This window comes from Canis lupus, chromosome 10 (genome assembly GCF_003254725.2).
Source record: "Canis lupus dingo isolate Sandy chromosome 10, ASM325472v2, whole genome shotgun sequence".
NCBI lineage: Eukaryota > Metazoa > Chordata > Mammalia > Carnivora > Canidae > Canis > Canis lupus.
The window spans coordinates 39139061-39163778 of record NC_064252.1 but is presented as its reverse complement, the minus strand read 5'-3'; the positions used below and the strand labels follow the sequence as shown (position 1 = coordinate 39163778).

General features: G+C 41.1%; 1 protein-coding gene across 1 annotated transcript in view; it reads left to right on the top strand.

The window, feature by feature from the left end:
- The window catches only part of MRPS9 (mitochondrial ribosomal protein S9), a 62733-nt gene extending 44103 nt beyond the window's left edge, over positions 1-18630 (top strand). The window contains exons 6-11 of the mRNA XM_025463135.3: positions 7794-7879; positions 8711-8786; positions 11239-11404; positions 12952-13060; positions 16551-16720; positions 18436-18630. Coding sequence (XP_025318920.1) covers positions 7794-7879; positions 8711-8786; positions 11239-11404; positions 12952-13060; positions 16551-16720; positions 18436-18527 — 699 coding nt within the window. The 3' untranslated portion in view covers positions 18528-18630. The remainder of the gene's footprint in view (positions 1-7793; positions 7880-8710; positions 8787-11238; positions 11405-12951; positions 13061-16550; positions 16721-18435) is intronic.
- Positions 18631-24718: the final 6088 nt, after the last annotated feature.

The following is a 24718-nucleotide window of genomic DNA, read 5'->3' as shown; positions in this document are numbered from 1 at the left end:
TTCTGCCTTTCATCCCGAGTTTCACGGAAAAAAGTAAAGCATGCAGGTCTTGTAGAGGAGCCTTATCAAACAGCTGTCATCTGACAAGCCATTTGCATTTGTTTGGGCTGAAACTGAGCAACCCAAGGGCAAGATATTTTGTTGCATTCCATCATAATGAAGAAATTACACATTGTAGAAGAGGCCTAACTTCTATTTGGGTTGGTTTATGTGTTTTAGAAAGGTACTGCTAGAGAAACCAGTCGGTTTCTCAGTGGATAAAATACGACTGTACGCTGACTGAAATGTCAAATTACATCTGATTAATAAAGGTTTGGGGTTTTGTTTTGGTTTTCCTTTTTGAGTAATAGTTTCTGTTACGTAGAGCAGAATTCTTTGGGCTTTTCGATTTTAGTCAAACTCAGTAATTTAGGTCTGTTTATTTTGTTGGGAGTTTTGACTCCCCAAGCAGTATGGGGCTTAGCATTGGTTGTATTGCTCATCAGAACAGTTTACACGTATGAATTGTAGATCTTTTGGTTTACCTGGAGCATTTTAATTCAGATAATTAATAAAACCTTGTGTTTCCAAAACTTCTTATGCCGATCACTTTAGTGTCCTGTCTGGCCAGTATTATTAATTAACAACTGCAGTCCTACCAGGCACATTTCCTAGGTCATGCAGGTGAACGTCCTCCTAGAGACTGTTACTTTGCAATAGCGTGTGACTAAATATCCACTGGTCACTTAACAGGCAATTTTGTAGGGAAGTCAGGCATTGGGTATAAAGAAAAAGAATAAAACTGGAAATTGCTTCGTGTGTTTGCTCACTCCTTTGTTCTGCATTCTCTTGGGATGAAGGGCGGATACCCTTCTGTTCTGTGGGAGGGTGATCGCCCCCTCCTACTGTCCCACTGCAGCAAGGAGTCAGCCCCCAAAGACTGTGGCAGGCCTCAAATGCTTAGAAATATATGTTTGTTGTTACCGTTTCTGACCATGTGAAGGGGTAAAAAGACCCTAAACCAAACTAGGTTTTTATCATTGGCCACCTGTAATTGTGTGAAGCATGGCAGTCATGAGCCAAGCTTTTTGACAAACAACTCACAGATCTAAAGCATGTGTGCAGTTTTGCCCAAGAGACCTTTCTGACATCAATTAACCTTCTTCTCTTCTGTAATAATGCCAATTCCTCTTTTTAGTATTTGGTCACTGTTTGTATAATAAGCTTATATATTACCTCACAGAAACTAATACAAGAGAGTCCTGATGTGGCTTGCAGTTAAGGATAACATACAGTGCTTTAGTGAACACTGGTTCCAATTGGCCTATCATCAGCCCATCCGGTCTTTGTGGAGAAGCATTTCAGGGGAGATGAGGACAAGAAGAAAGAAGCAATTTATTGTTCCTGCCCAGAGGTGAAGCATAATAGGAAAGCCTGAAGTGGAAGAAACGTGCTGATCCATGTTGTCTCAGACTTTGTAAATGTGTTACTTTCCAAAGGTTGTTACCACCTTCCTTGGAACTCCCTTTTTCCTGTGGATACAATGTATGTCTTCAGGTTTCTGGGAAAGTGAAAAAACCCACTTATTTTACACTGTAGTGAGTGAATATGGTGTGCATACATAATGTAAAAAGTATAGGATAGTGTAAACAAGGAGTGTCTTAAACAGTAAAAAGTAGTTTAAGGAGAAATAAGACACTTAAGGAGTTTCTCGAAGGATCGGATTGTTGAGTACTGAAAGGGAGCTCCCAATTTTGATGGTACTGGCTCATCTGTCTTTTCTCATCCAAAATGGATGGCTTCCATTTCCTTAAGAGCCATGTGACAAGTAGAACTTGTATACTTTTCAGGCATAATTTAGAGTTTCAGCTTAGGATTTCAGGAGCAGAAGGAGGAAACAGAGGCAGAAGAAGAGAAGTTTCTTGAAACAACTGAGTCAAAGTGTAAAGGAATGGAAAGAATTTTTAAAGAGGATAATATGTGTATGTGCAGAAAAGAAAACGCTATGCCATGGCACAAGTGAGCTGTGAATAGCCTTGGTCTAGATGAGGGAGAAAACTGTGTGTGTGTAGTCAAGGGACAGGCCTGAGGGGTGGTCTGTCTGCCCTTAGGGCCTGCCAGCTTGATTGGGGGGGATACCCCTTGTCCACATCCGGAGCCTGTCCAAGCTGGCTATGCTGGTGATGAAGAAGGCTATACCCATGAGCAAGACATTTACAACCTGGCTAGTCATGGTTGAGTATGGGCAGGGCCTTTAATTGTAGGAAAAACGTTAATTCAGGTTTACTCGTTATATACATGTTTTTGAAAATTTTTAAAGTCATTCACTAAAAGCGAATTGAAGATTAAAGTTCATTACAAGAGGTGATAGTTTGACTCTGAAGTGGGAACCCTTTGTAAACTATGATTCGTGAAGTCCAGTCATGTCCACTGCAGCCTTTCCCAAAGTGTTTGCTAAGAAACACAGGTTATAAAATACTTTTCATGAAAAAGGTTCTGCCACAAAGTGAGCTGGCAGTGCCACCCATTGTGTCCTAGGAAAACATGTCCTAGGAGCTATGTGATAGCATGATAAAGTTCAGCAGTAAAGAAGCCTGTTGCAGTAACCTACTGCATCCAGTCACAGAACCCTTTGTACCCAGGGCACCTTTTATTTTATTTTATCTTATTTAATTTCTTTAAGATTGTATTAATTTATTCATGAGAGACACAGAGAGAAAGGCAGATTCATAAGCAGAAGGAGAAGCAGAAGCCTGATGCGGGACTCAGTCCCCGGACCTCTGGATCACGACCTGAGCCAAAGGCAGACACTCAACCACTGATGTATCCAAGTGCCCCTCCAGGGCACCTTTTAATCTTCCATGAGACTAATGCTTGTGAAAGGCTGTACAGACATTGAAAAAATCAGTTTTCAGATACCATAGGCATTTGCTGAAATTTTACACAAACTCCCTCACCCCAATTTCTATGATATGGTTGTGCATCTCTTTATAGATGCAGTTTTTACTGCATCCGTGATTATCATATAAAAGCCTCATTTTTAGGACTCGTTTTACAGTAAACAATGGAATATTTTCAAAGTATTTCTGTAAATTGAAGGAATTACATGGCCACAGATGAAATCTGTACCCAAAGAAGTTTGAAATTAAATAAGTAGATCATTATATATTATTTAAACTATACTGCTGAAGTGAAAAGTTAAAATTTGAAAGAAAACCCAAGTTAATTCTAATCCTGATAATTTACACATAAACAGCATTCATTTGCCTTTTGAAAGAAGGCTGGCTTATTTAGAAATTCTCTGGTTTGTTTTAAATGACTTAAGTAACCTTCTATGTTCATAAAGCATGAGAACAGCAACCCCAGAAGCATCTTGACTATGTGAAGATTCCAGACTCCAGTAAGCAAAAGTCCTGGGGACTTAGTGCCACAAAATCCTTATATAGTTTGCATTGTCTTTGTAACCTTGTAGTGAATATTGAAAACTTTCAGTTTAGTGCCTTTATCTTTAAAAATGAAATTTTAAATAGTAACCCTTCTCACAATGAGGTATTACGAAATAACTCCTTTAAAACTGCAAAATGCTGATTTTTAAAAAGGTACAGAGCAGTACTGACAAATCTTTGCATGCTCTTTTAAAACTATATATATAGCATATTGTTTTCACTAAGTGATAGCAAGGGTCTGTGATAGCAGTATGTCTCTTGAAACATTAGATAAATAACAATAACCATGATAAGTAAATTATATATTATGTTTATTTCATTTTATTTCATTGTATATGCCAATAGCTAAACAATTGAGAAGATTACTACTTAGGAAATATGATTTTCTGTGATTTTTTTTTGACAAATACGTATTTTAAGTCCGTTAGTTTTCTGTTATTTAACTAGTATCTAAGATGATAATTACTATTCGTTTATTATTGTATGTTTTGAGTATCAAAATATAGTTGACTTTTCCTGTACCACCCCCACAAGAAATGTTATTTGTTTACCCTTCCTAAAATTGGAATTTCTGCATGATTAATATAGCCAAAACAGATTTTAGAAAGATACCAAAAATCATATTGCTCATGCTCTTGGAAGGGTTTAGTTTAAGCATCCCTTTTCTGCAACCTGAGCATCTGGTATTTTCAAATTAGGCACCTTCTAAATTTGACTCATACATTATGGAAATCTGATGACACGAGGGGTGGATAGGCTTGCTTTGATTTTATGAAATATTAATCATAGCTGTGATTAATGATTCAGCATTTCACATCTGGGTTATTCCTGTCATATTTGAAAATTATACTATTAAATACAGTATATAAACTTAGTGTAGGTGGGGTCACACTAATTCTCTAGTGTCCTTTAAAAATTAAGTGGAAACTTAACAATATACCAGAAGCTACCAGTGATAATCTGTGATGTTGACAGTTCCTGGCATATTTTATACCCTCAGGGATTTTTTTGATGCAGGTTAGTACACATCCCTTCAAGGAGCTGAAGCTATAGAATCTACTTTCTAGAGAACTGTTGTCCTTAACTAACCAAGATAGAATCTCTAGAGTGGTTTTATTATATAAAAGAGAAAGAATAAGTAGAAACGGTACACCAGTAAAATTGTTTCAGTTGTTAGACTCTTGAAAGCCATATCTCCCCCCTGCTGTCATTTCTTGACCATTACTATAGGTCAGGTACTGTGCTAAATACTTGACACGTTTTCCTATTTAAAGAAATGGTTAGGGTATCTTAATGAGAATTATGTAATTCGATGGATTACAACCACCAAAGTGTAAGCATCTGCTGTAAATGAATAGAATTGACCATGTTTAAAATTTGACATGTACTATTCATGGTTGGGTTTTTCATGGTACACATTTTTTCCTGATTATTTCACTTCCACTGTTTAAAAATGATTATGGAGCTAAATATAACAATGGAAGGTAATAGCATGATTTAAAAAAAAAAATGTGTGAAGAAGTGTATGGACTTAAAAGTCTGTCCAGAGTCACTAGAAAATGATGATGACTTTAGTAGTCCACACATGGACTAAAATGGACTATGAGGCAGGTCTGTTATTACTATTATTTTCTACTTGCCATAGTTGTTCCAGAAAATAACAGCCTTACAAGCTGGGGAAGGCATCTTATTACTGCTGGTGGTGTTCTCTTAGATTCATATTTTTTTTAGCTGGATTTGAAAGATACGACATCTCTGATTTACGTACCCTCAGAACGTCCAGGCTCTGGAGCAGACCAGAGAGACTGGTGCTATTCCTTCACCAGAGCCCCAAGGGTATAGCAATGTGGTTGAGGTCGACCTGCTGACAGCTTGGTGCCAGGTGCAAGAGAGATGCCACTTGTGCTGTGTCGGTCTGCTTTGTACAAGTAGGGCAGGATTCGTCTTGTGGATTGTTATTTCTTCCTTTATTTTACCTGTTCAGAGCATTTGACAATTGCTTTCTAGAAACAGACACAGAAATTGTTCTGATATGGTATTCAGTTGGAGTCACAATCCAGTATCTTACTTAGCCTTTTAAAATGAGTTAAAAGTCAAATGAGGCTTGCCAATTCTTGGGAGATAAATTGTAAAATTTTAAGTTGAGTAGCAGATATACATACCACATGTGGATGGTTCACATTCATGTTTGTTTTCTTTGGGTAGACAGTTGTAGTTTTCTTTCTTTTTTTTTTTTAATTTTTATTTATTTATGATAGTCACACAGAGAGAGAGAGAGAGGGAGAGGCAGAGACACAGGCAGAGGGAGAAGCAGGCTCCATGCACCGGGAGCCCGATGTGGGATTCGATCCCGGGTCTCCAGGATCACGCCTTGGGCCAAAGGCAGGCGCCAAACCGCTGCACCACCCAGGGATCCCTAGTTGTAGTTTTCTACAGGCAATGGATGTACTTGGAATATCGTTATAGAGATTGTTACACTTAATATGGACACTAGAATAGAATTAACTGAATTTTCCCTTTGCTATATTATGTTGAACTAGATTCTTGGTACTGCTGATGTGTTGTGTTTTTTTTTTTTGGTAATTTATTATTTATTTATTTATTTATTTATTTATTTATTCATTCATTCATTCATTCATTCATTTAAGACGGGGGGGAGAGAGAGAGAGAGAGAGAGAGAGAGAGAGGCAGAGGCAGAGACACAGGCAGAGGGAGAAGCAGGCTCCACGCAGGGAGCCTGATGTGGGACTTGATCCCGGGACTCCAGGATCATGCCCTGAGCCAAAGGCAGGCGCTAAACCTCTGAGCCACCCAGGGATTGCCCTACTTCTGATGTTTAGATCCAAACTTTAGTGTATGTCACTTGGGGTCATCATTAAAACAGATCACTGCCCCCCCCACCCCACCCCACCCCAAAGGTTCCTCATCTGAAAGTCTGGTTTGGGGCCTGAGAAATTACATTTCAAACCAGTTCTACACTTCTATGGTGCTGCTGCTGCTGCTGCTGCTGCTGCTGCCGCTGCTACCGCTGCCCTGGAAACTTCCCTTTACAGTTACTGAACTGGTAATGGTTTCACTTTGAGATACTCATGCATGCTGTTAATGTATACATACTGGTGCATACAGAGACTGGTGCAAAGGGACACTTCACCTTTCTTAGAAAAACTATTGTCATAGACCCTGTGATATATATGGTAGTTTAATCAAAGCCCACAAGAAGTTGCCCCTCAGAAATTTGAAATTATTAAGACTGTTTGAGATATGGATGGACATGGCTACAGTAACAAGTTGTGTCTTCATTATCTGACAGTAGCTAATGAGACGGGAAGGTGGCATGATCAGCAAGAAAAAATGTTATTTATATCATCTCTGGTTCATCCTTTGAAAATGTCTACTCATTAGGTACCAGTATGGTAGATTATGTTAAATTATAAGTTAATTCATACGTACTGGATGTGAGTCCTCAATTAAAACTTGCTCAGTCAAAAAACTGGGAGACAATTTGCATGCTTCTACTTTTGTAATTATTTCCTGCAAAACGTATTTTATTGATACTCTTCATTGCCAGATTATTGCTTTTTACAAGTTCTAACAAAATGGCAGTTTTCCCCCCTGTTTATGTTACAATTTAACAAGTGGCATACATTTACAGACTTTGTTAGAAAGTAAATTAATGGGAAGAAATCAAATAATAAAAAATAAATATAATAGAAAACTTTTTAAGATATAGACTAATATGGTGTGAGGAACATAACTTTGCTGGTTAATTCCCTAAATTTAAAGTATATATTGCTATATGAATTATGACAGGAAAATTTTTGGTCCTGTTTATGGAACTTAAAGGAAAATAGTTCATAGCTTTCTTTTGTTTTTACCAACCTCACTGGAGTGTTTTTGTAGAGTTCATTATAGAGTAAATTTCTTACAGAGTTATTTAAAAATCAGTTAACCTGTACCATTACATATACTAAATTCTCATTGAAATTACTCTATCATCCTTTTTTTTTTTAAGATTTTATTTATTTATTCATGAGAGACACAGAGAAAGAGAGGTCGAGACACAGGCAGAGGGAGAGAAGCAGCTCCATGCAGGGAGCCAGATGCAGGACTTGATCCCGGGACCCCGGGATCACACCCTGAGCCAAAGGCAGACACTCAACCGCTGAGCCACACAGGCATCTCTCTACCATCCTTTTGTTTGAGTGAGAAGTAGTATAATTAAAAACTATTTTCAGTATTATTTGCTGTGCAGCTAGATTCTGTAAGGAGGTCCCTTCTGAAATGTGGGATGCTCACAGGGAAAATAGGAAGTAGAAGTCATAATGTGCCATAGCTCTTATTTTAGCGTGTATATTTTATTTGCCACAGGAAGCATATGGAAAGCTACTAGAAGTAGAAAAACGTCAGAATCAGTTGCAAGCCAAAGGTCTATTTTCAGAAAAAACTAAAACCAAGTAAGTTCTTCTCTCGCATTAAAATATGTGAAAAATTTGAACGAAAAACATGCCACTTATCATTCGTGTTTTTTAGGCATACTTAAAGCCTAGAAATGTGTTCCTTATTTCAGCATTGATGATTAAAGTTATGGGTCAAATAACAGTTGAGTTTTTTGTTTGGGAGGAAGTAGATGTTACAGGTGTTATCTTTATGTTACTTCATTCCAGATTGATGTATTAAATGGCACTTATTTGAAGATGTCCTCAGAATTTTTGTTTATATAACTGCTTATTAACTGAAATGGCAGAAATAATTAAGCCATGTAATTGTTAAGATTTGGACTTCCAGTGGACACATAGTGATAGGTTAGATCTGTCAGCCTGGCCTGGTAATGCACTCAACTTCTTACTCAGAAGACACAGGTCTTCAAGAATCTCTTGGTGAGGTCATACATAACAACTGCTAGCTCTTTATTTGGATTTTATTATTACTTTAGTCCACTGACAGAACAACTTTGTGTCCATAACATCTCCTTTGAAGTAAATAACAAAAAATAAGCGCAGTGTTCATTTTTAAGAAACCTGGTAGCTTTGTGTATCAAATGAGTTCCACAGTAATGTGTTTAAGTTCTCCAACAAAACGTTTGCTACACTGGGTGTCTTTTCTAAAGTAGGATGAGGGAATTAAATAACACTTCTCAAAAATAGTTTATTTGGGTGAAATCTTAATGCTCTAGAATACAAAAATTTGTTTCCCAATCAAGAATCGCTACTATATGTGGGATCTTCTGTGCTAGAACTCTAATTGCATGGTTAATTTAAAAGAGAATATATGTGATATTTTAACAGAGACCTGATTGACAGCAGATGGCTGATTAAGGAGGAACTAGAAGAAATGTTAGTGGAAAAACTGTCAGATCAAGATGTGAGTAATTAATCTTTTAAATTTAAGGGGACCTTGTGCCACAGGAATGCAGACAATTGCTGTATTTAGGATCGTCACAGTAATGTTTCTTAGAGGCAGGTGTTCCTTTCTAAAACATATTTATAGTTGATCTCTGCCATAGGGCCGAATTGCGGTCAGGAGGGTGACATGCCTAGTCTCCAGATCCTCCTATGTAAGTGCCCTTATGTCCTCTGCCAGTTGTTCTAGGGAAGTGTGGCAGATGTCATTTTTCATCTCCTTCAGTAAAGCAGATAGCTAATTTTACAAGCTAATAATGACGAGTATAAGGAGGTTAAGTAGAAAAAGAATGGAGCACATGGTCGTCTTTATGCAATTTGCTGCTCGCTGGCTTGCTTGTGTGTAGTATCTAGAAGGGCAGCATTTTTCGTCTTAGAATCTGCAGACCCACCCATGTCAGAATCACTTGAAATACAGCCAGAAAACTGCTTTGAAAATGTAGTTTCCTAAGATTCAGACCTGGTTGTCACCCAGGAATTCGTATTTTTAACAAGCTCCCAAGGTGAGTCTTATACCCTATAAAGTTTGTGCCCCCTGCTTTAGGTTTTAATTGGAGTGTTCTTTTGCTAAATGCTCTAATATATGCCAATATTATCAGAGGAAATTTGATGTTTTAAACATGTTGATGTTCTAAATTTAGATTATTTCTAGAAGATTTGAGTGTAAATTTCACAAATTGTTCCAAAAAGGGTTTTTTTCTTCCATGGCACTGGCTAACATTGTTAGTACCTTGCCACCCGTGTTGATTTTAAGTCATGTACTTAAATTGCTCTTTTTCTCATTTAACATATTGGATAAATTAATGATTTGGAAACGTTGCAATTTGCTTAACAAGGTGTCAGGCATTTGGTGAGCGGTAGATCTGGAGTTAATTTCTAATATCCTAACTGCCAAGTCTCTATTGCTGCATTTGGATCTAACTGAAAAAATCTCTCTTTGCTTCTTCATTGAACCCATCATTTCATTGTTTCCTATGTTTTCTGGCTACTTTGATTTTTATAATACAAGTTTGCCTTTTTTGCTTTTGGTTGTTGTTTTCAAAATGGAAAAAAAAAAAAAAAAAAAAAAACGTAGCCCAAAGACTTTTTTACAAGTGTGCTGCTGGGAAGACCAAATATATACATTTTCTGTACATACACACAATGATACATATATGTCATATACATTGACAGTAGATGTGTAGATGATAGTCATCTGTACTTTGGGGTACTGGATAGCAGAAGAAATCCTGAAGCTACTGACTGGTATCAAGATGAGGGAGGCAGAGACTTCTTAAACCTTACCTCTAGCCTATCAGAAAGGCCATGCCCTACTAGTAAGTACCCATCCATACGTTCATAGTCAAGTGTGCGGTGGAATTGAGAGAACCACTGACAGCAGAGGGCACAGGCCTGTAAACAGAGGGCAAGAACAGAGCTGTTATCAGTCCAGGTACTGTAGGTGGCGAAGTCTTGTCACCCTTACTTAGAAAATGCCCTTCTCTTCTATTGTAACAGCACAAAGAAGAGTAACCAAAGCAGGCTTTTTTAAACTTACTGTGGAGATGTTTCCACATTTCAAATTATTAATGGCAGATGTTCACGATAAAGTCAGAGGTGACAAAGAGGAGTATGATTTTCAAGATTGACAAAAACACAAATAAGGTTATCAAAAATTGGGTTTCACACTCCACATTAACTAAGGATCTTGAGTATTAGTTGTCTCCTTCTGCATAAACACTTTAGAATGATTACTCTGGTGTCTAATTTTAAGGGGTTAATACCAAGTTGTTTACTTTCTAATCACATGTTCGAGAACTATTAAAAAAAACGCACAGAGTAGCAGGGATAATTTATTTCAAGAGGTTGCCCTTTAAGTCAAGTATCTCTTGAATTTTTAAATAGCTTGATTGTTCGGTTTTAAAGGAAATCATAAACATTAAAGTAACACAGCTTGAACAGCTAAAGATATATTTGCCAAATGTATTATGAAATATAATTTAAGAGGTACATTTTCTCAAAATCAAACTCTTCCCATTTTACTATACATAACTTAACAGGAAATTATTTTTAAACCTCCTCTCGATCCAGTTAATAAAAGAGTAGAAATTACACTTGAAGATCATCTAAATATTTTTTAAAAATGAACTTAAATCTCAATTTCTTGTAATGACAATACAGAGAAGCAGATTTTTCTTTGCTTGGTAAGTCCCTTTTGTTTCTCAAAAGAAAAGATTGGGCACTGAGGGATACACAGGGGAAGTACAGCATCTGCATGCTGTTATAAAAGCAGCATGAAGGTGCAGGAGTGTCATCCTGTCAAAATTCATCAAGAAAAGCAACATTGGAAAGATCAAGTATACAAAAATAGAAAAAATTTAGCAAATGCAATTACACTTGCATCTTCTAATGAATTTTTATTTTATTGTCTGCAGTATGCACAGTTTATTCGGCTGCTAGAAAGGTTATTGACACTGCACTGTGGTTCTGAAGAAGAATTTGTGCAGAGATTTCGTAGGAGTGTAACTATTCAATCAAAAAAACAACTGATTGAACCTGTGCAGTATGACGAGCAAGGAATGGCCTTCAGCACCAGCGAAGGTAATGACATTCTGTGGAGAGAAGATAAATATAGGGAGAACTGAGAAATGACAATTATTTTTATTTGCTCTCACTCCCTGATATTCATTTGATTTTTTTTTTTTTTTTGCTACTGCTACGTTGGATTTTCTGATTTTTAAGACTCTGTTGAAAGTTTTAAAAATCTGAACCTTCTCATGTCCCAAGAAAAAATGTGGATGTGTGCATACACCATCTTGCTAGCACTTTTTATTTTTACAGATTTATGTTAAATCTTTTTATTTTCATTTTCACATTTTCAACTGGCAGAAACAAAAAGTGTTTATAATAAAGATTTCCGGGCAGCCCTGGTGGCTCAGCGGTTTAGCGCTGCCTTTGGTCCAGGGTGGGATCCTGGAGACTCGGGATTGAGTCCCATGTCGGGCTTCCTGCATGGGGCCTGCTTCTCCCTCTGCCTGTGTCTCTGCCCCACCCACCCATGTCTCTCATGCAAAAATAAATAAAATCTTTAAAAAAAAAAAAAAAAAAAGATTTCCTACGTAAAATGAAAATGCTCAGGGAATCTGCTTGTCAGATACTGGAACTCCGAAATGTGAAAACTTCTAAGTCCTCAACCTCACATCTTCCTTAAAGCCATGCAGACATTCCTTGTGATGCAGCTTTTAAGGCCTGACCTATTAAATGATAAACCTGCAACTCTTAACAATTGATCATCCTTCCTTTGGCATTTCAACTAATGTTTTCAAACAAATGAGACCTCTCCTGGGGATTCCTTCCATTTCTACCAATTTTATCATACTATTCATATATTTTTAAAAGTTACTTGATGATTAGATATATTCTTATTGATTATAAAAGATGAACACAGGGATCCCTGAGTGGCTCAGCATTTAGTGCCTGCCTTCGGCCCAGGGCGTGTTCCTGGAGTCCCGGGATTGAGTCCCACATTGAGCTCCTTGCATGGAGCCTGCTTCTCCCTCTACCTGTGTCTCTGCTTCTCTCTGTCTCTCATGAATAAATAAATAAAATCTTTTAAAAAAATAAAAAAAACACTATTGGTTGTTTTCCTAAAGTAATGTAAATAAATATGAATTACGTCATTGCTCATTGAAGCTAATTTTTTTTTTTTAAAGATCTTATTTACTTATTTTGGAGAGAGATAGAGCACAAGCATGAACAGGGGGCGGGGCAGAGGGAGGAGCAGACTCCCCGCCAAGCCAGGAGCTGGACTCAGGGCTTGATCCCATGACCTGGGACCATGACCCGAACTGAAGGCAAACGCTCAACTGACTATGCCACCCAGATGCCTTGAAACTAATTTTAAATCATTGTGGTTTTCCTAAAATGGAGTTGAGGAACAGAATTACCCCATAATAAGCTCTATTACATCAAATTATGGTTTAGTTTACCTGTTTTATTTCTTGTTTGACTTGTAATACTCACAGAACTTTCCTACGTACAGTGTAATGATACAGTCATTCTAGGGAAAGAATCTAATGTGTAGTTTTACCTATCTCAGAACATTGGCCTTTAAGATTTTGACTAATATAAATTTTATATTTACAAAGGTAAAAGAAAGAGTGCAAAAGCAGAAGCAATTGTTTATGGGCATGGAAGTGGAAGAATAAAAGTAAATGGAATTGACTATCTTCTTTACTTCCCAGTGACACAAGACAGGTTAGTTTCTGGTTTCGCATTTGCTCTTTGTCTTTATACTTGATGTTAAAAAGGTTTGTGATTTTTCTGATTATATATGTCTGAATGATTGTTTCTCTTTACCAGTATAATTCATTTAAATCAAACTAGCTGGAAGGAAGCTATCTCTCTTTTTTTAAACTCTCTTTGGTTCTCCAGATTTTGAAAAAGCAGCTTTTGGAATTCCTCATTAATTGAATCTTCCTTTTCTTTTCATCAGATCCTACTAGAAGTTGAATATTTTAGATGTAGCTTACATTCTAAAATGCATACTATGCCGAAATGAAAGAAAAGTAGATTACCACATCTTCTGTTTCCCTAGTTGGGAGGTGGACGTGCACAGAACAACTAAAACCTGCTTTGGCCCTTACCACCATAAATATTAGAAAAAGTCTGCTTTACACTCTGGATATTTTCCTCCTCAGAGGAAATTGATTACATATTGAACAAGCAAAGAAACCTGACATTGATGTGTTAAAATAAGAGCTCATCAGGCTTTAGTTCCCAGTGCCAAATATGGCAGTTTTATTTTTTGGACTTTGTAACCCATGGAGAAATCGACATTAATCATAAGTAGGTATTACTAATTCAAGTCCTCTGAATACACTCATCTTCGATCTCTGTGAGGCACTATCTGCAGGCCTTTTTTAGAGACAGTTCTTTTTCTAGTAGTTACTGTCATGATCCATGGGTAACACAGGTTCTGCATGATTATGCCCTCCTTCTTAATCCTGTTTGCTGAATGTGTAGTGTGCTATTTAAGCTGAAAAGGGGCCGAAGCTCTGCTGATCCCAGTGCTTATGTAAGAAAAGGGGACCCTGTTAATGGGCAAGTTTCTGGACTGAAAAATGACTTCAGAAAATATATGTTTATATTATTGGTATGTGTGTCTGTGTCAAGGAATTAACTCCATTCAAATGCAGTGGACAAATCCTGCCATCCTTCTCACAGGGAAATGGGTAGAGGAAGTTCTTCTTTCCCTTAAGAACAGCCAGAGAGAGACCCAGAACTTCAGCACTGGAAATTGCTTGGAGGAATGACATTTGACCAATAACTTGTTAGTTTGCTTTCAGATATAACTCTTGATTTAACCATAAATCTCATTATGGCTTGATCTCATAATTAAACGGTATCCTTAGAACTTTTCAGTTTGAATTCATCAGGTGTTTACTAAGGACTGTGTGCACAGTCTTGTTCTGACCATTGTGAAGATATCAGAGCTATGTAAGATACTGTTTCTATCATCTAGAAACTTCCTCTCTGAATGGGAAGCCTAAGGAGAGTCTTGGTGTGGGAATGGGCACCCAGGCCATCTCATCATCTTAAAGTGGTTGTAGGGATTGGTGGTAGCTGTGCTTGCCCTGGGCTGGCCTTTCATCATGCAGGAGCAGCTCAGGAGCTTACAGATTCAGCAGCAAGGTGACCACTGACCAGTCGGAAGATAGCTGAACTGAGAATCAAAAAGAGTATGCATTTGTATGTACGCTAAGTTACTTGCTTTTCAAATGCTATCATAAGGAGTTGTGTTCAGAGAAGATAGAAAGGAGACTGTTTTTTTTTTTTTTCCAAAATAACTTTGATTAGATAACAAAGAGTAAAATAAATTTGATTCTTTAAACTCAGGATTCGATCTGAGATGCCTGAGAGCAGATTAAGAATGTTTTTTGTACATATTTGTTTGTAGTCCAGTTTAATTAAAATTGTTAGCTCTATATAACCATTTTTGACTGTTATTCTTCGGGTCACACCTACCTATAAACTAAGTTTTCTTCCTTAGTATGCACCGACTTTCCAACTGTCCAGACCCTTCTTGGTGGTCCTATCATGCCTTGACCACCCTGGCTCAGTCACTCTAGTGTATCTGGAGTAGATTATAGAATGTGTTTTTTCCTGAATTTGTCTATAGTTCTTTATATAAGCATTTGTTAAGGAATCTTAGAATTTTAGGAATTAAGACGGGTAAGTGTTTAAGCTCCCAAACAAGTGGGTGACTAGAGCTACTCAGTAATGTCACTTACGTCACTAACCACTTAACAATGTCAGAAAACACAGAGACACCCCACACACACACACACAAGTCTGTGAGATAATCCCATAGATTCTGTCTTGGGCTGTCTTTCCCTGCTAGAAAAGTGAAATGCTGGAATTATATTATCATTCTCTAAGTTTTCTTTAGTTATTATGATAATATGGCTATTACTTTAAATAGCACTATTTTTATAACATTCCTATTTTTTATTTGGTTGCTTTATTCAAAGCGATATAGATTTATGTTGTTTCAGGCCTGTGTTTGTTTTTTTTGTTTTTTGTTTTTTGTTTTTGTTTTTTTTTTTATTTATTTATGATAGTCACAGAGAGAGAGAGGCAGAGACACATGCACCAGGAGCCCAACGTGGGATTTGATCCCGGGTCTCCAGGATCACGCCCTGGGCCAAAGGCAGGCGCCAAACCGCTGCGCCACCCAGGGATGTTGTTTCATCCCTGTTGAAACAACTTCCCTGTTGAAATAGCACTATTGCAGATTCAAGTTACTGTGTTCTTGGAAGGTCTCGTTCAGAGAAAAGGTTCTCTCCATCTGTCTGCATGTGATTATTTTGCCTGTGTATCCTGAGGAATAACACTTTTATATCCTGTCCATATCTATCTTTCAGCATCGCTGTGGTGTAATAAATTTTATTTGGGGTCTAGAAAGCTACACTGTCAGATAAAGCAAGTAAATCCAGTATGAATCGGCTTTTAAATATTCAGTAGAGATATTAGGGCAAAATAGCAAGATCAATATACTTGACAAAGGCAGTGGTGCTTGTACCTGGTACATAAATGGTGTTCAACAGACACTTGCTGGGTTGAGCAAGAGAAGGTCCAGGGCCACATTCTGTGTTCCATTCTCTAATCCTTGGGTGCCTGTGGGGCCCATGCAGGCATAGGCTGCTGAGGGGAGCAGGCCTGGCTGGGGTTGTGCAGTGTGTCTCCTGGTGCCAGACCAGTAGTGGGACCCTGCCACTACTGCCAAGAACCAGTAATAAGAATAGGTGTTTCAGGGGGCAGGGGTCGGGTAGGAGTTGCATGTGGTTCTAGGAACTGTAAAAACCATGTCAGGATGAACATCATACATTATGGTACACTTTGTTTAGTGAGTCTAATGGCATTTGATAATTGATCACTGAATCCGGGGAGGTTCAGCTGGTTATAGTGGCATTTCCCAGCTTTGAGACTTCTTTACAAGGTTATTTTCAAGCTTCACAGGGTTCTCATAAGAGAAAAGCTATTGGATCAACAGTGAGAGAGTCTGTATTGCTTTCTCCAAGAAGAGGAAGAAGAAGAAACGTGGCTGTCCGCAGAGCCTTCCCAGTACCAGCAGCACTGCGAAGTCTGAGTGCTGACATGCCTGATATGCTTTCTATAATTGTTGAGAGTGTGAACAGTTTATAAATCTCTATAGTAAACTACCTTTCCGTGTGACCTGTTTTAGAGAACAGTTGATGTTCCCCTTCCACTTCCTCGACCGGCTTGGAAAACATGACACGACCTGTACTGTCTCGGGGGGCGGGCGGTCGTCGCAGGCTGGAGCCATTCGCTTGGCAGTGGCGAGAGCCTTGTGCAGTTTCGTCACAGAGGAAGAGGTTGAGTGGATGAGACAAGGTACGAGTTGCAGGGGTGTGGGAGGGTTGTCTTTGCACGATCTGTGAGTGTTCGCTGGTTCCCGCAGCGAAATCAGAACATACTCAGTTAAATACATAGCATTGCAGTGTGCTGGCTTCCCTTTTTATGCCCCAGAACCGTAACAGTGCTTTTCAGTTTTCATTTCTGTGAAGTGAATTTGAATTAGAAAAAGAAAAGGAGGCCCTCCCAGCGTCAGGGAAGGTTTCTTTTGGCCCTTTACAGCCTAACCTCTTGGCCAGTTTAACCAGCGCTGCTCTGTTGTGTGTAACAGCTCAGTCAGTGATTGTTTTATCACAGAAACCTGGAACGATTCGATGTGATGATGAAGTCCATATTGTAGCTTTCCAACATTGGCGATTTCCATTTTTCTAGTGTGATGTGACTTTAAATTAATTGTATGTTGTCATATTTGCTGGGTGACTCTGTCATCTCTTCATGACTACAGGAGTCTGCAAGAATATACAATCGGTTTGTCTGTTAGGGCACTGCTTTAAGCACTTATTATAAAGCACGGGAGTTGTAGTGAAGACTCTTTGAACTGTTTCCGGAGGGAAGAAAGCTCCACGGGTGCTACTAACCAGCTGTGACTGGGCGAGTCACTTAGCACCTCTGAGCTCCCTGCCCTCCCATGGGAGCCGCTATCATCCTGACACCATGCTGCAGGTGGGCACCACTTGCAGCTGAGGCTGGTTGATTCTTTAAGTCACTTAAAAATCCATTTGCTTATAGATAACTCACCATTTGGTAGGATTCATGTCTAGTCATTCTGATAACTTGTAGGACCTTCACAATATTGCTAGTGTGCATATTGAAACATAATAAACTCTTCTTGTAATTTAAATGAGAATTTAGACAAGTCTAGTCAGCATTTTGTCCAAAATATTTATTCTGTGCCTTTTTAAAGACAAGTAAGTTCAAGAACTTAATGGGTATATGAGTGATTGAAGTTTGCCCTTGCTTTATGCCCATTCGGATATTCCTAATAAGATACCCACACCTTGTCTGCAGGGAAAAGAAGTGCTAGTGTTGGAAGAGTAAAAAAGACAAGGAAAAACTATGGTCTGTTTACATATTTATAAAAGCAGTGTAAGAGGTTTCTCATCACTGATATTCTTGAAATCTGTGGTTCCAGCCACCACGGGGGCATGTTATTTCGGGGCATATGCTGGAGTAACTCATCAGTTGCCTAGAAATCATAATCGCTCTTGATGATTAGGAGAGTGAAAGCTTCCAGAAATTTCTTTCCTCAGATGGGTTTGATAAATCATACTGTATGTCTATGTTTGTATGTTCATGTTCTTAATCTACAGTGTCCTTACACTTTCTCTTACTCCACCAGATACTGTTTCTTTTCTACCTTGAGTCTCCGTTAGAACTTTCATACCTTTAATAATAAGCAGGCAGTGTAAGTACAGTCTCAATGAATAGTGGCTGCCCACACAAGAGCAGACTTATCTTAAGTGGAACAGGCTTAAAAACCTATAAGGAACCACAGCCCTCATAGGAGAAGAACAGACTCAAACAGTGTAGCTGGTGTTTGTCTCCGAAATGGGGGAACACTCCTAAAAGAGTGAGAGCAAAGTGCTGTCATGAGATTTATACCAGGCTGGTAAATTATTACAGGTCTGCTTGCTTTCCTGCTAGGCTGCGTGCATTTTTCATGGTTCATAAAGGCTTCTCTTTCTGCACCACAGCTGGACTGCTGACTGCCGATCCACGCGTCAAAGAACGGAAGAAGCCAGGCCAAGAGGGAGCCCGCAGAAAGTTTACCTGGAAGAAGCGCTGAGTGTTCTTTCACAGGCGAGGAGAGGAAATGCAGTGTATATGTACCTGGCATGCAGAAAGCATACAATAAATATTTGCTGGCCAGTGTAAGGGCAGCACCATCAGGCACTTGAGTTGTGAGATGATTTATTTTTAAATGCTGCTTTGTAAAGGTTACCTTGTAAACATAATTTTAAAAACATGTTTAACTTCATTCTTTATTTTTTAAACTTTTTCAGAAGGTAGTTTTAGAAGTATGATTCATAGAATCTTGGCATATTAGATCTGAAAGAAACATTCAACAACATCTAGTCAAGTAACCTCGTTTTGCAGACCAGAAGGCCCAGCCTCCAAAGCGAAGGGACCTCCCAGAGCTACGTTACTAATCCCAGTGAGAGAACTCCTTTCTCTGGATTCTCTTGTTTTCCCACACGGCCGCTATTACAAATACTTTTCAAAATGAGAGGAGAGAATGCTTGTTCAGAATAATCAAGTAAGGTGTGAGTGTCTTTGTCAAGAGCCAGAGAAGGCTGAGCTGCCAAGTGTCCAAGGAGTGGATTCAGACAACTGGCCAATCTCCCCCAGTCCCTGGCAGCCACCATGCTACTGTTTCTAGGAGTTCAGCTTTAAGGCACTACATAGAAGGGATACCATGTGGCATTTGTCTTCATCCAGCTTATTTCCCTGAGTATAATGCCCTCCAAGTTAGGTACAGGCTTTCAACTAGAAGATGAATTAGTTCTGAGGATCTAATGTGGTGATTATGGTTGATGATACTGTATTGTATAACGGAAATTTGCTCAGAGGGTAGAAATGGAGCATTCTCACCCCAAAAAGGCGGGGTGATGGATGAGTTCATTAACTTGGTGGTAGGAACCCTTTCACAACCTGAGTATATACAGTAGTTCCCCTACCCCCATCCATGGCACCTGTTCCAAGATCGCGGTGGGTGCCTGAAACCATAGATAGTACCATACCCTGTACATCACGGGGCCTTTTTTCTATATGTAGATATCTATGATATCGAATTTATGAATCAGGCATTGTAAGAGATTAACAATGATAATAAAGAATAGTTTTAACAGTATACTGCAATAAATGTTATGTGAATGTGGTATCTCAAAATCCCTTATTGTGCTGGACTCACCCTTCTCATGATGGTGGGAGATGATTAAATGCCCACGTGATGAGATGAGAGGAAAGGTGAGACGGCAGGCCACTGCTGACCCTCTGATAGACCAGGAGGAGGATCATTTACTTCCAGACTGCGGTTGACCGTGGGTATCTGAAACCATAGATAAGGGGGGGCGGGGGGGACTACTGTATATCAAATCATCAAATTACACATTTTAAATATATTACAACTTTGTCAATTCTACCTCAAGAAAGCTGGGAAGAAAGCCAAATGAAATTAATAGTTAAGTCTGTCATCGCATACTGCTGTAGTATAAACAAGAGACTAACCCAGGCGAAGAGCTCCCCAGCCCACGGAGGGCTCAGCAGAGGTGCCTGAGCAAGGAGCTATGAGGCTCTGAATGAAGGTGGGCAGGCCGGGAGTTCACACAGGCAGAAGAGCGAGGGTGGGGCCAAGGTGCGGAGTCCTGGACTACAGGTCCCCCAGAGACTGCCATGCACTAGCCGTGTGCCTGGCAGCAGTGGGGACAGCATCAAGTTGTCTGCACCAGGTCTGAAAGACCACACACGGGTTTTTAGCCAACAGCTGGTCTCCTCAGTCATAGCTAAGTGTTAAATTGAGTTGCTTACAGGGTTTCTAAAGTTCTTTAAGAAACTTCGATTTTAACTTTATTCTAATTTTGCAGTAGGTTTTTGAGGGGAAAAGGGTAATTGGCGACGGGTGCTTTAAGTCCATTTTAATATACAGTTGTCTTAATAAATGCAATACTTCAAGAATTAGACCCTCTGTTCAGCTGACCTTTCCGTAGGGAGTTCTCTAGTACCGATTTCTTAGTCTAGATTTTTAAAGTTACTAAGTTCTGAAACGTGCATACACTTCACACTTTAATTTTTTTTTTTTTAATTTTTTTTTTTTAATTTATTTATGATAGAGAGAGAGAGAGGCAGAGACACAGGCAGAGGGAGAAGCAGGCTCCATGCACCGGGAGCCTGATGTGGGATTCGATCCCGGGTCTCCAGGATCGCGCCCTGGGCCAAAGGCAGGCGCCAAACCGCTGCGCCACCCAGGGATCCCCACTTCACACTTTAAACCACACAGTAACGTGATGAATAGGAGAGCACACATGTCACTGCATCATGCCCAGTGCATTATTCATCTCAGACAAAATCATAGAAAACGTGTGCTCTGGTTTTTTTCTACATGGCAGACACTCTTGTGGAGTCGGGCAGGTTCTTTTTGGCCCCTGTCAGAGTGTGCTCTCCATCCCCCTGATGGAGAGCAGCCAAGTGGTCCTGCCCTGTGCGGCGGGGCCGCTGCGGTCTCGTGGGTGGGCACGCTGGTCCACCAGCATCTGGCGAGCACCTGCCGTGTTCTCTGGATCAGGCAGAACAGGGCGAACCAAGCGAGTGCCGCCGGGGCTTCTCTGGAAGAGCCGACACGGAGGAAGCCTCGTGGGAAAGCCAGGAATCAGGCCACAGGCCAGGACCCTGAAGGACGGGAGATGTGGCTGAGACAGGAGTGGGGTAGGAGGTGGGGGTGCAGACTCCGGCAGCAGGAGAGAGACCAGCAGAAGGCAAGCCTGAGAGTGTTCAGGGGACCAGAAGCCTGTGGCAGGGCGGGGTGGGAAGGTGCTGCGCGGGTTTGTGGCAGCCCGCTGGGTCATGGAGGTGTGTCGGTGCTTGCTGCCCACCAGGAGCCTCTGAGTTGGTGTGTGTCCTCCAGTGAGGGTTGGGACCCAAATATTTTAGCTATTAGGTTATACAGTGGACCTTTGAGCTGCACAGGTCTACTTACATGTGGATGTCTTTTCCAGTAAGTACAGTACTGTAAATGTATGTTATGATTTTCTTAACATTTTCTCTAGCTTTTTTAATAAGAATATATAATAAATGTAGTATACAAAGTATGTGTTAAACTGTCATGGGTAAGGCTTCCGGTCAACAGTAGGCTATTAGTAGTTAAGTTTGGGGCGGGTCAGAAGTTCTGCATGGATTTTCTCCTGCACAGGGATCGGCACCCCCCAAATCCCCACGTTGTACGAGGGTCAGCCTGTAACAACAGAATCTGAGTGGTGCGTCCAGCCTCTTGTGAGAGCCCACAGGCTCCAAGGGAAAATCTCTACCTCTGGAAGATCACAGCTATTGCTGAACAGGAGGGACTCAACTACAGTTACACTCAAGGACTGGGCAAGGTGACCAGAGCAGGGGTGGGTGTGCGGAATGTTCCAGAGCGGCCCTGAGCAGGGCCGGGGGACTGGCCGGCTGCAAGAGTCAGGGGCACATGCCAAGGAGGAGAGCTAGCAGGCAGCTGGTAACGCAGAGAACTGCCAGCACGGGAAGGGCAATTGGCCACAGAGGGGCTGGTGATACAAGAGGGGCTGGCTGGAAGCTTCTGGTATTTGGGGACCAGAGTCAAACTGCCTGGCACACAGCTGGAAAGGAGGGGCTGTAATCTGAAGGGTGGGTCATGCAGGGGGCTGGCTTGGTTGGCTCCTCCCTGGGGCGGGGGGGGGGGGGGACATTTGAAACACGGCTGGAATCAGCACGGAGGGATGTACGGCAGGAAGAAGGCCAAGCCTCTGCTCTTGAGAGACAGCAATGATGGTGGAGGAGGGAGGAAGTTGGGGTGCCCAGGGACACTGGAGAAGGAAGCTGCAGGTGCCTTCCCCGTGCGGGCAGACATCTGGGCCCTGTGTGCTCAGCAGGTCTTGCTGCCCTCCCAGTCCCAGTTTCCTCCCTTCATATTGGGGTCACTGTCTGCCCTGGCAGCTCCACCTGCCCTTTTGTGAGGATCAAATAAGGTTGGGTGGGACAGCGCTGACCGTCTGCCCAGGAACCGGGCCATCAGAGTAGGCACGAGGCAGCCAACGGAGAGGATTAGAGCAGATCCGGCCTTGTTTCTTTGTTCAGCTTGAATCAGGCTCTTTTGCAAACAAGTGGTTAGAGCAGGAGCCAAAGGGCACTTGACTCTCCAGCCTCTGATGCTTGACCCTCTCACCACCTTGGTCAGAAACATGGGGAGTGTGTTCTGAATGCCCACTGTGTACACGGCTCTGGGAAGGGCTGATAGGCGCTATTTAAAATAATTTAAAAATAAAGACTTATTTGACAAAAATAAGATTTTGACAAGCAGGCAGAGGGAGCTGCAGAGGGAGAGGGAGAAGCAGGCTCCTCATGAGCAGGGAGCCCGATAAGAGGCTCCATCACAGGACCCTGGGACCATTACCTAAGCTACTGAGGTGCCCCTATTTTTTTTTTAATAGGCATTTGACAAGATTACTGCCTTCAGAACATGGTAAGAGCTAATGCTTCTGTCGTTCCTACTCGGTGCCAAGTACTGTTCTAAATACTTTACAAATAACAAGGTACTCAATCCTCACAGCAATCTTTGCAGGTAGACACTGAGAAAAAATCAGTGCCCAGGGAGGTTACGTGACTTCCTGAAGTTGCTTGTTGAGGGTGTGGCCAAGCCAGGTTGGAACCTGGAATCTTGGCTCCAGCACATGTGCTCTGAACTGTCTGGAACATCGAGGCAGGACACGATTCAGCACGTGAGCCCGTGCAGACTGCCCCGTGCTCACATGTGCGGTGTTTGGTGCAGTTAGAAGATTTGAAAGGGGGCGGAGTTTCAGGCAGATCCTAATGGAAGGGTGAGCATCAATTACTTAGGATTTACACTGTGCCCTATAACCAACCTGGAGCCTTCATCACATCCAGAGAGGGTTGTTACTGCCACACCACCAAGACGGCAGTGCTAGGAGGAAAGTGGGTGGGCCAGATGCTGTGGGAGACGGTTCCAGGCGAGGCATGAACAGCAATACGAGTCTAGGGATGAAGCCTGAGGAAGGTGAGGACTCCTCCAATTTGCCCAGCCTGCACCCCTCAGTATCACTGGGTTATCTCTGTGACACTTAAGTAGCTCTGGGTTTAGCTCCCCACACTTCAGGGCACATGTTAAAGCTTAAGAGTCCTTCCCAAGGTTTTATGGGTGTGTAATTCTTCCTGGGCATTGGTCCATCACTCCCACAAGATGCCCAGAGGGTCCGTAATGTTAATAACCACAGGCATAAGGAGGCTTTTGGTTTTTGGCTTTGTTTTGTTTTTAAGGAAAATAAGCCTGGGTTTGTGTGCAGCACTGAATGTAGCGGGTGAGGCAGGGCAGATAGGCCGCTGGTGAGAGGCGCTGCAGCAGGAGAGGGCAGGGGGTTGGGGAGGTGGGTCCCTGGATGTCCACTTAATATACCTTCCAGGATTTTCGTTATGAACGGTTATACAATAAAGGTACAAGGCCACCCTGCAATGGTTCGTGGAGGCTTCAGAAGACCATCTCTGGAGGTCATGCGTGACCCCGGGCACGCTGGCCTCCTCACGCCTTGATTGCTCATTCGTGAAGTGGGGAGAACACCACCATCCCTCCGAAGATCACGAGGAGTCACAAAGCCCACAGGAAGAGCTTGTAAATGTGGATTATTAAAAAAAAAAAAAATCCCTTTGACCTTCTGTCATTTAGTTCAACAAAACGCGTGGTGATCTGCAAGCTTGGAGAAGGGCACGAGGAGAGGTGGCGGGCAACGGAGCGGTCTTGGAAATGGAGGACCAGGTCATTTGGCAAGAGTTCCCTCCTGTTGTTGCAGAGTTCACGGACTACCCAGAAAGAACTAAAGCACGATGGCACAAATGGGGTGACCTGAGGTGGCAGACCAGGGTCTCCGTGCTGTGAGCCTATCGAGGCCAGGCTCGATTCAGGAAACAGAACCCCTCAGACGGTGTGTCCAGCCTCGGGAAGCCCTCAGAGCCACAGTGGGTAACAACCCGCAGGCACTACAGGCGTTTACAAGCAAGGATCAGTAGGTTGTGTCTTACAAATAGTGAAGTCAAGTGCCTTTAATGGGCTGTAACAGTCCCCAGAATTAACAGGCAAGGAACCATCAAAATAAAAATTCATCATCACCTCATGGAAATGATCTCCCCTTTGGTGAACAACCTTGTGAAAAACAACAAGTTTCTAAGCCTGTGACTACAACAACACATTACTAAGAAATACAAGTAATCTTTGAACACTAACCTGTAAAAACTACT